General features: G+C 42.5%; 1 protein-coding gene across 1 annotated transcript in view; it reads left to right on the forward strand.

Moving 5' to 3' along the window:
• Positions 1 to 2,198: 2,198 nt before the first annotated feature.
• The window catches only part of IFT52 (intraflagellar transport 52), a 45,286-nt gene continuing 32,572 nt past the window's right edge, over positions 2,199 to 14,912 (forward strand). The window contains 6 exon segments of the mRNA XM_028121981.2: positions 2,199 to 2,378; positions 5,316 to 5,440; positions 6,097 to 6,184; positions 9,932 to 10,061; positions 10,333 to 10,408; positions 11,912 to 11,983. Of these exon segments, the coding sequence (XP_027977782.2) occupies positions 2,358 to 2,378; positions 5,316 to 5,440; positions 6,097 to 6,184; positions 9,932 to 10,061; positions 10,333 to 10,408; positions 11,912 to 11,983 (512 nt within the window). The 5' untranslated portion in view covers positions 2,199 to 2,357.

A 14,912-nucleotide genomic window follows, 5' to 3' on the forward strand; every position in this document is an offset into this window, starting at 1 on the left:
TTTTTGCTCAGCTCCTTGCCCCAGGAATAACGGGGATGACGCTGGAAGACCATGGAAGACACACCAATGACACTAACACTGACGTACTGGAGATCCAAGCTGGGTCAGGAAAAGTTACTGTTACCCTATGGCATGTGCTGAGAACTTTGAAAGAAACACTCTGATTTGGTTTCCATCATAACAGCAACTGTTAACTGACAAACGTGGAACATGATGGAGAGGCCCACATTCCCCCAACTTCCCAAAGCAAAAAGCGAGAGTGTAGTTGTCAGTTAACAGGACAGTACTGTCAAAAGTACACAACCTGCTATGGGTTGTGAAACACATAATGCTTCCATGTGGTCTAAGACTGTAAAGTCACAAAATTTTCACCAGGATAGAAAATAAAAATGAAGAAGAACTATAATATTGAACTGATCATGCTTCGTCTATGTTTACTGAGCACGTTCTGCATTATCAACAATCCTCACAATAGGGACGCCTGGGCGGCTCAGTCGGTTAAGCGTCTGCCTTCGGCTCAGGTCATGATCTCAGGGTCCTGGGATCGAGTCCCGCATCGGGTTCCTTGCTCGGCGGGGAGCTTGCTTCTCCCTCTCCTTCTGCTGTTCCCCCTGGTTGTGCTGTCAAATAAAACAAAAACAACAAAAACAAAACACAAAAAAACAATCCTCACAATAAGCCAGCATTTTAGAAATTATTAACCTCACCTTACAGATAAGGAACTTTCAGAAAGATTAAGCAACCTGCCCGAGGTCACCCAGCTGGTACAAGGCACAGCCGGGAATTGAACTTGGTTTTCTATGAAACGCTGACTGTACATCAGGCAGAAGGAACTCCAGACCTGTCCAAACCCTCAAGTGGCACAGCCTACACCCTCTCCAATGGGAACACATCACTTTCATCTTTATTAATTTTGCACCAAATTACAGCATCCCCATCAAGAGAATTCTCCTCTTCTCTTTTTACCTCTGCAGTAACAGTAAAGGCAACGAACGAGTTGCGTGTTTCAAGCTCCTAAAACTGCTACTACTCTGTACCTATTGAAGATTGTAACAAACATAAAGGTAAACCCAAGGGCGCCTGGGTGGCTCAGTTGGTTAAGCGACTGCCTTCGGCTCAGGTCATGATCCTGGAGTCCCGGGATCGAGTCCCACATCGGGCTCCCTGCTCAGCAGGGAGTCTGCTTCTCCCTCTGACCCTCTTCCCTCTCGTGCTCTCGATCTCTCATTCTCTAATAAATAAACAAAATCTTAAAAAAAAAATAAATGTAAACCCACACTGCCGGATGTCTCTGCTCTTGGTTTGAACCCGCAAGGAAGTGGCATTGCAGTCCACACTCTCTCAGGGCGAGCAAGGCGCGCTCCCCTGGAGGGAAAGGGGGCCTGTTTGTGGTTACCGGCGCCTGGCTTTTCATTTTGATGGCGATGGCAGGAAACCTCTATCTGGCTTTGCCTCTTTGGCATAGCAGCTCCTTCTCCAGCCCTTGCCTTAGTGAATATTACACTTCTTAATGAGTATCAATCATATCTCTGTTCATCCTGGGCGCCTTTCAGACCAGTTCCGGGCCCTCACAGCTCCCTTAGTAATACAGTTTATATTTTCACTGTTTTGTAGGATCTGGCCAAGGTCTAACTCCCCATCTGCGGAGGCCCCGAGGGCGGCTTCAACCGCCATATCCAGGGCCTGGCACGGTGGCGCTCAGAAATGCGGGGCTAATCAACGAGGAAGAACTATCTCAAGTTGACCATTCGCACCACTAAACCTGCCCACCCTCCCCCGGGAAGGCTTTCCTGGGCTCCCAGGACCCCGAAGCCTTCCCACACCATGCACGGAGCCGCTAATCTGGGTTCTGGGCACCTCCACCCCGGCGCACGGTCCAAACCGCAGAGCTCCACCCCGGTTCGCCCCTTCGCTCTGCACCTGCGCCCCTGGGTCCAGGCTGGAGCATCCCCCCCGTCCCGCCGGAAGCCTTCGCTCTTCTCCGTCAGGGTGGAGCGAAGTTTGGGCCGTAGGGTCCTACCATTTTTATCAGTCTCTAAGAATACTTGATATTAAAGGACGAAGCGCGATGGGCTTGTCTTTGGCATAAAGTTAATTCACGTTCTGTTTGGGTTTACCCCCTCATCCAACACAATGGTACCTTCCCCTATTAGCTCCGCCCCCCGTCCTCCAGCCCCGTGACGCTCAAGGCGGAAAGGCGCCTTCCGTTCAGCCGTCATCACGTTGCTCCGGGGGTAGGTCCACGGCCCAGGGCACCTCGGCCCAGGGCACCTCTGCCCGGCGCGCCGCCTCACCAGCGCCGTTGCTAAGAGGCCTTGGATACCTGGCCGCTGGATGCGGGGTGGTGTCAGGTGAAGATGGTGGTCATTGGGCCTCAGGTAAGAAGGACTCCGACCGTGATGAGCCGGCCGGGCCGTTGGGGCGGCCTGGGAGCAGGCGAGGGCCTCGCCGGCCTGTTCCTGAGGCCTCTGGGCCAGTCTTGCGGAAAATCGAGATTCATGGGGGTAAAGTGAACTGGGGCCGCGGGTGTAGGCCCGGATGCCGAACGTCGCACTGGGTTCGAATCCCCGTCGCCTGCGACTGAGCGGATTTGTAGTCGTCTTGCTGAGTTTGAAAGATCACTGGACGAGGAATTGTAACATCTAGTCTCAAACCCTTTTCCTAGGAATCGTGCACCTAGGAATTTGTCCTACAGCAAAAATAATGGCAAAAGCAGAAGTATGTAAATTCCAGTGTGTTTGTGATGGCAAAATCATTGAAAAGACGCCCATGAAGGCGGTGGTTGAGTTCATTATGGCATAACCACGAAAGAGAGCGTACAACCACGAACCTAACCATGAACGCTTTTCTTTTAGGAAAGTGGGAAAAGCTGGGTACAATATTGTATGGACACATTGGGAAGACAAGCGTATACACGGATGGTTGGAACGTGAAAAGAGAGTGGCGCTGTGATCATGAGCCTTTTTTTTTTTTAAGATGAGAAAATAACTTTAAAGTTCAAATGGAATAAAAAGGAAATATGTGAGGCTAGGCGGGAAAATTCTAAAAAGTAAGGACAATAAGGAGGATTAGCTCTGCAGCACCACCAGATAGTATAAAGTTGTAATTAAAATAGTATGGAACTGAGCAGGAACTTGCATGCAGATAGAACGTAATGGAATTCAGAACAGATCCAAATACAGATACCTACGGGAATTTATTATGTAGTCAAGGTGGGTTTTTTTTTTTTTTAAGATTTTATTTATTTATTTGACAGCGAGAGTGGGAACATGAGCGGTGGGAGAGGGAGAAGCAGGCTTCCCGCTGAGCAGGGAGCCCCATGCGGGGCTCGATCCCAGGACTCTGAGACCATGACCTGAGCTGAAGGCAGACACTTAACGACTGAGCCACCCAGGCGCCCCACCAAGGTGGTCTTTCAAATCAGCATTGAAAGGGTAGTTTGGGGGTGCCTGGGTGGCTCAGTTGGTTAAGTGTCTGCCTTTTGCTTAGGTCATGATCCTGGGATCCTGGGGTTGAGCCCCCTGTGACAGGCTCCCTCCTCCACGGGAAGCCTTGCTTCTCCCTCTCCCTCTGCCTGCCGCTCCCCCTGCTTGTGCTCTCTCTCTCTCTCTCTGTCAAATAAGTAAGTAAAGTCTTTAAAAAAAGAAGAAAAGGTGGTTTGGTGCCTGGCAGCTTTCTAGTAATAAAAAAAAAAAATAATGAGTCTCATTTTGATCACTAAAATAAGTTACAACTAGGCCAAAATTTAAATCTTAAAAACCAACATAACAAAGTACTGGAAGAAAGCATTCTTGTATGTATTTGTAATCTTGGCACAGCAAAAACTCTTGTAAATATGTCATGCAATCCACAAGCCAGAAAGGAAAAGATGAATACTTTCGACTCTGTAAAATTTAAAACTTTCTGTATATCCTGAAAAATTCCACCAAACCAAACCCAAAAAGCTACTAGAAGCTAAGTCTAAAGACAAGTACATTTATGAAAGTATTTAATGATCAGGTAGAAAAATATTAAACCCAGTAGAAAAATGAACAGAGTACATGAGCAAGAAAATCAGAAGAAATACAAGTGGCTGATACACACAGAGAAAGATAGCCATCTTACTAATGTCAAAGTGCAAATTAAAACAGTGGGGACTTTTTTTTTTTTTTGCTCATTTTACTAGCAAAGATGAAAAAGATTGGAAATAGGATTATTTACAAACAAATACATTAGTATTAATGGAAGTAAAAAATACAATTTTTGGAGGGCAATTTGGAAATAATTTACTTAGCCATTCAACAGGTAGGAATTTAGTCTACAAATAGGGATAGTGCAGAAAAACATCATGTTTAAGGATAATGTTTGTAGGGGCACCTGGGTGGCTCAGTTGGTTAAGTGACTGCCTTCAGCTCAGGTCATGACCGAGCCCCACATCGGGCTCCCTGCTCGGCGGGAAGCCTGCTTCTCCCTCTCCCACTCCCCCTGCTTGTGTCCTCTCTCTCACTGTCTCTCTCTCAGTTAAATAAGTAAATAAAATCTTAAATAAAAAAAAAGATAATGTTTGTAGCATTGTTTTACTAGCAAAAATTTTGAAAAAAATATGTTCATCTGTATGATTGGTTAAATTATGTTACATCCATAAATGCAATATTGTGTAGCAGTTTTAAAAAATGTGGTAGATCCATGTGTACTGACATGGAAAGATAAAAGGTTAGGTTAAAAAAGTGTGTTGCAGAGTAATGCATATTATAGGATCCTATATCATAAAAAAATTGTAAGTTATGTATAAAAAGAATCTAGAAGACTGTGCCCCACACTTAACAGTAGTTAGCAGTGAGAAATCAAGTGGGAAACATGGTCTAAGGGCATAAAGATAGGGTGATGGCAGGGCAGGGTTATGAGAATAGTATGGTGGGAAGGCCAGGGCAAGAAACAGGAGGCACTGGGGCGCCTGGGTGGCTTAGTCGTTAAGCGTCTGCCTTCAGCTCAGGTCATGGTCCCAGGGTCCTGGGATGGGTTCCTTGCTTGGCAGGAAGCCCGCTTCTCCCCTCTCCCACTCCCCCTGCTTGTGTACCTGCTCTCGCTATCTCTCTCTCTCTGTGAAATAAATAAAAAAAGAAGAAAAAAAAAGAAATAGGCAAAAGCCAGAGTTGGCCTTATATTTCTGTGGCTGTGATTATGCATTTCACTTGCAACCTTTGAAAATCATAGGGATTTCATAGCTAGGTTGCAGCTGTATGCCCTCTCTTGATAAATTAGAAGACTATTCAATTTAGGGTCTTTTGGAATATTGTTTGTTTCCCTTTTTCTGATCTCTTCTTTTTTTCCATAAGGTAACCATGGAGAAAGAGCTTCGGAGCACCATTGTTTTCAATGCATCCAAAAAAGAAGTATTTACCACCAACAATGGCTATAAATCCTTGCAGAAAAGACTTCGGAGTAATTGGAAGATTCAGAGGTGACCATGTATATTGTTTTCCCTTCTAGGTGATAACAATAGCCTGCTGGTAATAATTGGAAAGTCTTTATTTTCTTATGTAAGCAGTTGTTTAGGTAGGAGGAGTTCAATTTAAGGATCATTCAGAAGTAACTAAATGATTATAAAAACATTTCTTTTGAAAATGGGCAATTGGCATATTGTCTCCCAAATCACAAATCAAAATATTATTCTAATTATACATATACAACTTTTCAGGAGGTTAGAGTCTTTCTCCATACTTTAACTTGGGCGAGTACTTCAGTTTAGGGAAAGGAAAGATGAGAACACCTCTCTGTCCTTGTGTGTGTGTGTAAATGGTGTTTCTTAATGGGTAAGGATGTGTAATCATACCAGCCAATAGCAGAGCTGATTGAATTAGCAGTTGGAGGACTCTTTATACTCTTGGATGGTTGGATTTGGACTTCTTGGCCTATAGGAAGTGTTTGAGCAGAGGCTGATCTGGGGACAAGCCTATAGAGGGGATTCTTACTTCGGGAGAGAGGCTGTACCACGTACCTCTAAATCCCTTCATCGCTGGGCCTCTGTGGTCTCTGGTTCCATGTAGTCTAGAGGCTAAAATAATTCCTAAATTGGCTTGAATTATGGATCTAACACTTTAAAAATCATATTTCTAGCTTAAAAGATGAAATCACATCTGAGAAGCTAATTGGGGTGAAACTGTGGATTACAGCTGGGCCAAGGGAAAAATTTACTGCAGCTGAGGTAAGAAATATCCAAAAAGAAGAAATACGATAAGATGGTTAGGCGCTTGGGCTCTGAAATTCTGGATTTAAATCCCTCTTCACCATACACTGTGTTGCCTTAAGGTAATCACTTCCCTTTCTTTTTCTTCATCATGGAGTTATGATCATTAACTGAGATAATGTATGTAAAGTGCCAGACACATAGTTGAGGCTAATGAAATACTAGCCATACCTGTTTGCCATATTTTTGCTTTGAAAATGGGAAAATTCCTTTTATTTATTTATTTATTTTTTAAGATTTTATTTATTTATTTGACAGAGAGCACAAGCAGGAGGAGCAGCAGCAGAGAGAGAGGGAGAAGCAGGCTCCCCGCTGAGCAGGGAGCCCGATGCAGAGGGGAAATTCCTTTTAAAATGAAGCTGTTTTTTATCCTATTTCGTAGAATAGACAAAGAATGATAAATGTGGAACCCAGAACACAAGTATTGGCAAAGATGTAGAGAAATTGGAACCCATGTGCACTGTTGGTGGAAAGGGAAAATATGTGTGTGCAGCCATTATGTAAAACAGAATGGCAGTTCCTCAAAAAATTTAAAACAGAATTATCATATGATCCAACAATCTGACTTCTAGATATATATCCAAAAGAACTGAAAGCAGAATCTCAAAGAGATATTTGTACATTCATGTTTATAGCAGCATTATTCACAATAGCCAAAAGTGGGAGCAACCCAAGTCTACCAACAGATGAATCGATAAACAAAATGTGGTGTATACGTACAGTAAATTATTATTCAGCCTTAAAAAGATAGGTAATTCTGATACATGCTACAACATGGGTGTATATTGAGGACGTTATGCTAAATGAAAGAAGCCAATTACAAAAAGACCAGTGCTACATGATTTCATTTATATGACGTACCTAGAGTAATCAAATTCATGTGAAGTTAGAATCGTGGTTGCCAGGGGCTAGAGTGAGGAAGGAAATGAGGAGTTGTTTAATAGGTATTGAGCTTCAGTTTTGCAAGATGAAAAGAATTCTGGAGATGGATGGTGGTGATCCATTGCACCACAGTAACGTGAATGTACTGAACTACTGAACTGCACACTTAAAAATGGTTAAGATGGTAAATGTTATGTGTACTAAACAGAAATCCCAGAACACAGCACGAGCTCTTCTCATAGAAACTTGCAAGCCCTTTGGGGCTTAGGGAGGGTTGTGGGGAGTAGGGAGGTTGAGGCAGGGTGGAACTGGTGTGGTCCTTAGACTGGGGCAGTCCATGGTCTTCTGCTCTGACTTTGGGTGAGGACACAGGGAGGAGGTCTACAGGGAAGCATTTCTATTGTTCTTTTTTTTGTTGTTGTTGACCTGACTGCAAGGCCACCTTCTTATCTGAGAAGGGCATGTTGAGAGACATAACTGTTTGATCAAGTTAATGAGAGAAGGAGCAGGAATTCCTATTAGGAACATGGAGTTGGCCAGCTGCCCCCACCCAATGAGACCCTGAGGGAAAGGTACACACAGTGGGCAGTGACATGTGAAGGAATACCATATTCTTTGTTGGTTTTTAGCCTCACACTCCAGTAGTTTCTCCCCTGCTACCTCCCTTCTCTGCCTAGCGAAGACAGAGAAGTGATCAGGTCTTTGCTGAGGAACAAGCAGCCTCAGAAAAGCCAGGGCACCTGAGACCAGTGCCTGGTCCTTTTCCCAACAGGGAACAGGCACTGGGTCAAACCTTACTTCAGGCTCTTAGGGATGGAAGGCAGTGGCTCTCAAAAGATAGAATCCCTTGAGAGGCATATTTAGCCTAATAAAATGTTCTCCCACCAGACCATCCCCTGCACCCTGCCTTCTCTTTAGAGGTGGGGTGAGGTGGGAAGGAAAGGCAGAAAAACTTTTAACTTCTTTCTAAGAACCAACATTCCCTTGTGTTTTTATTCTTCCATTAAGCTGATTCAGATGGTTAGCAGAGGTCTTCCTCCAGGCAGAGATCGCTGCCTTCCTCAGCCCTGTTGCTGGCCTCCTAGGACCAGTAAAGGGGTCAGTTCACCCCTCATAGACTGTATGATCCCTCTTTGATGTTGTCCTCCAGAAACTTCTATGACAAGACATCATATGTCTGATACTAGATGTGAGAATCAAGCTAGAAGCTAGACTGAATTTAGTTTTTCTTTGTTCCTACCTCAGCTCATTGGCTTACACATTTGCTTGGTGGTGGTATTCACTTACCACCAGTTGGCCCAGACCATGCTTCCCAACTCTGTCAGCTCAACATCTGTCTGCATTATTTTTTTTAAGATTTTATTTATTTTATTTGGGAGAGAGAGAGAGAGAGCACGTGTGAATGGGGGGAGGGACATTGGGAGAGGGAGAGAATCTCAAGCATACTTCATGCTGAGCACAGAGCCTGATGTGGGGCTCAATCCCACGACCCTGAGATCACGACCTGAGCCGAAACCAAGAGTCAGATGCCTAATCGACTGAGCCACCCAGGCGCCCATATCTATATTATAAATGTACCTTTATTCTGAATTAAGAAGGCCAGATATTATAACCCACCACCATTCAAAAAAAAAAAAAAAGATGTCTTAACTGTAATGTAAAGAAGTTAAAGGAAGATGACTTATGAAAGAATATGTGTACTTCAAATTGTCAGTGTTTGGGCATATAGGCACTAGAAGAATATATTTCGGTTTGCTAACACGTGAGCGTCAGTAGTACATACACTAGAGCACTTCTTTATGTTTGACATTTTGAAACAAAGGCTAAAAATACGTGTGTAGGATCCCCATGAGTCGGACAGTCTTGTGGAGAGTCCAGCATCTGTGAAGTTATGTCTCATTTGGGAGCAAACCCCCTCGGTGATGTTAATTGTTGCATAATGTTTTCTATATTTAGGGGGCTGGAGGAGAGAAGGACATCTAGGGAGTGTGCAAGAGCAAGAGGCCTTGCTGTTGCAGAGCTGGGCTAAGCCAGTGGTTTCCAAAGTGGGATGTATGTGGTGAATCACTGAGGTGCCAGAAGGAAATTGTATTTGTCATATCTTTATTATCCTTGAAAATTTCCCTTTTTGGGACGATGTTTTATAATGATATAAATATACGTACTTTATGTACATATCAGAGTGCGTGTTCACATTTTCTTACGGGGTGCTTGAGAAAAAGTTGAGAGACTGTTGGTTTAGACCACTCACCCCGGGTTTTCTCAGGCTGGGTCAACAAGACCAGTGCTAGATTTTTCTTCCCTCCCCAGCTTTGGGAATGCAAGAGAGAGGCTCCCAGGAGATAAGCAGATAACATGCGTTTCTCACTATGGCTTGATCAGTCAATGACTGGAACAGAATTCCTCCCTGGGAGTGGTATGCAATGCAATGCCTTCATCCTGATGTCCATGGCTGGCAGTGAGGGGAGGGTATGGTCTGGAGCAATCATTTTCAACCAGGGCTGATTCTGTCTCCTCTAGGCTGAGACCGGCGCTGCTGCTCAGTGACCTGTGAGCTTCCTTTAGCTAATGGTTTCCACTTTTGGTTTCTTTCCAGATAGTCAGTGTGGAAAATGTCAATTCAGTTTGAGTATTTTGGAACTTTATGCTTAAAGACAAGCTTGGAAATCCTATGTAGAGAGTAATTTTATATTATCTTATATACATTTATACTTAAGTGCCTTATAGAGTCATTTATTTTTCAGGTAGCTAAGGTCTTATTCATAGTACTTTGGACAAAAGTCTTTGGGGTGTATTCATAGATTGTTTTTTTCCTTTGTGTAGTTTGAAGTCCTGAAGAAATACCTTCATGGCGGCGGTGATATCCTTGTGATGCTAGGAGAAGGTGGGGAATCCAGATTTGACACCAATATTAACTTTCTTCTAGAAGAATATGGAATCATGGTTAATAATGGTAATTTATTATTATTGTTATTTTAGTAGAGGCTGTTTTTTCCTATTTATTATTCATGTTGTAGCCCTCTGGACCTAATAGTACAATGGAAAGAGCCCTGGGCTGAGGGTGCATGGTCCTGAGCCTTCTGGGGCTAGGCTTCTTCCATGTATAAAATGGGAGGAATTGGAACAGAGTTCTAGGGTTCCTTACAGGTCAAAGTTTATATGTGTCTATAATATCAAACCTATTTCTAATCTAAGATGCAACTTCCTCTCTTTTCCCCTTAAAGATGCTGTGGTTAGAAATGTATATTATAAGTATTTCCATCCTAAAGAAGCTCTAGTTTCCAACGGAGTCCTGAATAGGTAAGCGTGTTGAAAACAGAAATGTTTTTACAAATGATTCCTATCTTCTCTCGTCTCTTCTCACACATTCTTTTCACTGGCCTTTCTTCCTTTCTTGCTCTTTTGTTTTATTTTACTATATTGTAATTTATTTTATTATATTACTTCTCATTCCTCAAATTATATTCCTCCCATCTTTTGAAACCTTATTCCACATTCACCTTTTTTGTCAGCATGTGTTCAATTGCAAGCACAGAAGACCCTAGTCTCTCAATGGGATGAAACAAGAAAGAGATTTTATTGATTCATGTAATTGAAAACCCCAGAAATAGGGCAGGCTTTGGGTGTGGATTAACTGAAAATTCATGGTGTTGTCAGAGCCCCAGTTCCATTGCTCTGTAGTTCTCTTGGCTCTGCTCTCCTGTGTGTATGGGCTGAATAGTTTTAGCAGTTCCCAGATTTCTGTCTGCATGCCTCACCATCTAGGGCAAGAGAGCCTGCCTTGGCCCCAGCATTCCCAGCCAGAGTCGTCCCGAGATTTGCTGTTTGAGCTGGCCTAGGCCACATGCCCATCCTGAACTGGTCACCGTGGCAGAGGGCATAGAATGCCCTGATGGTGGTATAGCTAGGTCATATTCTCTACCCCTGGAGCCTGGGATGAAGTCAGTTTTTTCTGTTTCACTGGATCTTAAAGGATAAATTAGGGGCTTTGGAGAAGTGGGAAATGAATGCATGAGAAAAGCAACATCAGGTGCCCTCTCTGTGAGCTTTTCCCTATATTTAAAATTATTCATTCCTTGGGGCGCCTGGGTGGCTCACTTGTTAGGTGTCTGCCTTTGGCGTGGGTCATGATCCCAGGGTCCTGGGATCCAGCCCCACATCGGGTTCCCTGCTCAGTGGGAGGCCTGCTTCGCCCTCTCTTGCTGTGTCTCTCTCTGTCAAAATAAATAAATAAAATCTTTAAAAAAAAAAGGTTACTCATTCCACACTTGAATTTGCTATATGCCAGACACCCTGCTGGGTCTGATGATACGGAGTCTAGAGTATAGGACTAGAATGTGGGTCTAGTCTAGAATATTGATCCTTCCTTCAGGACTCAGGAAAGAAGAACTGATCCTCATATTTATTTATTTATTTTTAAAGATTTTATGTATTTGACAGAGAGAGACAGAGAGAGAGAGAGGGAAAACAAGCAGGGGGAGTGGGAGAGGGAGAAGCAGGCTTCGGGTGGAGCAGGGAGCCCGATGAGGGGCTAGATCCCAGGACCCTGGGACCATGACCCGAGCCGAAGGCAGATGCTTAATGACTGAGCCACCCAGGTGCCCCTGATCCTCATATTTAAATGTTAACTTTTGCAAGCTACACGAAGAGGTGTAGGTGTGTAGGTGTACCTTTATTTAAGTTTTAAGAATTATATTTTGAATAAGTCTGCAAAGTCCTTGCAGTTAGTTCATACTATTAATGAATGGAGTATGAAATTCCTAAATTTTTTTGGTTTACTAGATTTAATTTTTTTTCTTCAAGGGAAATTAGCCGAGCTGCAGGGAAGGCCGTGCCTGGAATCATTGATGAGGAAAGCAGTGGAAACAATGCCCAGTGAGTGTGTTTTCTGAGGCTATATAAAGAGGGTACATTTGTCATTTTGAAGAGTTTCCTTTTTCAAAGTGAAGAGTTATCATTTCTGATTATAAAAGTCATTCTCACCAAAAAAACCAGTTTGAGCAGTTCAAAAGGAAGAAAATAGAAGTCCTCCACTATAAATGTATGCCCTTTTCCCCAAAGATAATTATTCTTAACAATATGGTATTTAGATTTCTAGATTTTTTTCATATATAAAAATATAGATAGGCACCATATCCTTTTAAATGACTAGATTAAATTGGAATTATCCCAGTTTACCTAACCAATCTCCTGTTGTTGAACATTGAGGTCATTTATGATATTTTGTTTTAATAGTTAAATCTAACATTTATTGAGCACTTACTATATGACAGGCATTTGTGTGTGTGTGTGTGTGTGTGTGTGTGTGTGAGAGAGAGAGAGAGGCATTTTTACCTCATTTAATCATCACAGCAACACACTAAGGTTATATATGAGATAACAGAGAGGTTAATTGCCCAAGGTCACATGACTTAATAAGTGTCAGAACTTGGTTTCAAACCCAAGCAGTCTGTTCCAGGGCCTATACTCTTAACTTCTGCTCCATGTTATTATAAACAATTTTATACTTGTTACTATAAATAAAGCTCGTAGTGAATGTCTTTGTACATGCAATTTTTGTGCATTTTTGCTAATATTTTAGCAAGGCTAGATTCTTAGCATTAGAATCTCTGGGTCAAAAGTTTTCCAGGGGCGCCTGGGTGGCTCAGTCGTTAAGCGTCTGCCTTTGGCTTCGGTCATGATCCCAGGGTCCTGGGATGGAGCCCCTACATCAGGCTCCCTGCTCTGCGGGAAGCCTGTTTCTCCCTCTCCCACTCCCCCTGCATGTGTTCCCTCTCTTGCTATCTCTCTCTCTGTCAAATAAATAAATAAAATCTTTAAAACAAAACAAAACAAAAATTTTCCAGTTGTTGCATTGCCAAATGTGGTACATTGCTAAATTGCCCTCCAGTTAGTTTGTAGCACTTACTGTCCTATGAACATGCTCCTTTTTCCTCTCTTGCCAGAGTGGAGTATTCTAGTGAAAATGCTATCTATCTCTTTATTTTAATTTGCCTTTCTTTGATTACTACTGAGTGGGATAGCCTTTAAAGCCTATTGGCTGATTGTATTTCTTCTGTGAATTTCCTGTTCACTACTTTTTGCCCATTTTTCTATTGATGGTTTATCTTTTCTTATTCATTTATAAGACCTCCTTGTGTTGTAAATATTTTTTCTGGTTTACCTTTCTCCTTTGAGGTATTTCACCTCATAGGAGTTGAATGTTTTACATAATTAAAGCATATTATAAAACTCTAGTAATGAAAATAATGTAGTACTAATGCAGAAATAGTGAGAAATAAATAAATTAGAATCGGACTCAATATGTATGAAAAGTGAGGATTATTGGTTTATAGTAAAAGTGACATTTCAAATTATTGGGAAATAGATGGCATAATTGTGGCTAACCATTTGAAAAAACATTTCCATTTTTGCATCACACTCATATATTTCAGATGGATTAAAATTTTAAATGTTAAAAAATGAAACCATAAAAGTACTAAAAAAATAGGTGAATATTTTATAAACCTTAGAGTAGGGGAGACCTTTCTTAGGATGCAACCAAGGTAAAGTCATAAAAGGGACAAACGTATGGCAACATACATCATAGGACCAACATTTTTGACATTTAAGAATCATAATCTTTATTTATGTGTTATGTATGTATATATGTATGTATTTATTATTTATTTATAAAGTAGGCTCCATGCCCAGTGTGGAGCCCAATCTAACTCTTTTTTTATTTTATTTTTTTAAGAGTTTTATTTATTTATTTGACAGAGAGAGACACAGCGAGAGAGGGAACACAAGCAGGGGGAGTGGGAGAGGGAGAAGCAGGCTTCCCGCGGAGCAGGGAGCCCGATGCGGGGCTCGATCCCAGGACCCTGGGATCATGACCTGAGCCGAAGGCAGATGCTTAATCACTGAGCCACCCAGGCGCCCCTAACTCTTTTTTTTAAATTAAGTTTTTAATTTTAATTCCAGTATAATTAACATACAGTGTTAACATTAGTTTCAGGTGTGCAATATAGTGATTCAACACTTCTGTACATTCCTTGGTGTTCTTCATGATAAGTGTCCTCTTTAATCCCCATCACCTGTTTCACCCATCCTCCCACTTCTCATAATATAATTCTTAAGCTTTGTGTCAGCTTATCCAGTTGGTGTAGGTGAAAGAACTGTGGACTTGGAGTAGAAGGGCTTTTTTTTCTTTTTTTTTTTAAGATTTTATTTATTTAGGAGTCCCAGGATCGAGTCCCACATCGGGCTCCTTGCTCAGCAGGGAGTCTGCTTCTCCCTCTGACCCTCCCCCTCTCATGCTCTCTCTCTCTCATTCTCTCTCTCTCAAATAAATAAATAGATTTTATTTATTTAGAGAGAGAGCACAAGCAGGGGAAGCGGTAGGCAGAAGGAGAAGCAGACTCCCCGGTGAGCAAGGAGCCCGATGTGGGGCTCCATCCCAGGACCCTGGGATCATGACCTGAGCTGAAGGCAACTGCTTAACTGAGTGAGCCACCCAGGCATCCCAGAAGTTTTTATTTTCATGTCTTACTTGCAGGGTGTCCCAGGCAAGTTACTCTTGGTTTCTGTTTCTGAGTCTGTGTAATGGAGACAATATGAATCTTACAAAGTTGTTGGAAACTCCAGTGAGGCCATACTTGTAAAAGTGCTTTTTAAGTTACATGGCATAGTACCTTACCTGCTATTGTGTTAATTAAGTCCTTAGTAATTGTGAAGAGCAAATGGCTGGTTGTTTCCTAGGTCATCCTGGAAGCAGTAGTTTCTGGGTGGGCTTTGAGATGTGGAGAACTAGCCCAGCTTTGTG

This window comes from Eumetopias jubatus, unplaced genomic scaffold (assembly GCF_037043125.1).
Source record: "Eumetopias jubatus isolate StellerSeaLion01/CBP00866 unplaced genomic scaffold, mEumJub1_p1.0 scaffold_9, whole genome shotgun sequence".
NCBI classification, from domain to species: Eukaryota; Metazoa; Chordata; class Mammalia; order Carnivora; family Otariidae; genus Eumetopias; species Eumetopias jubatus.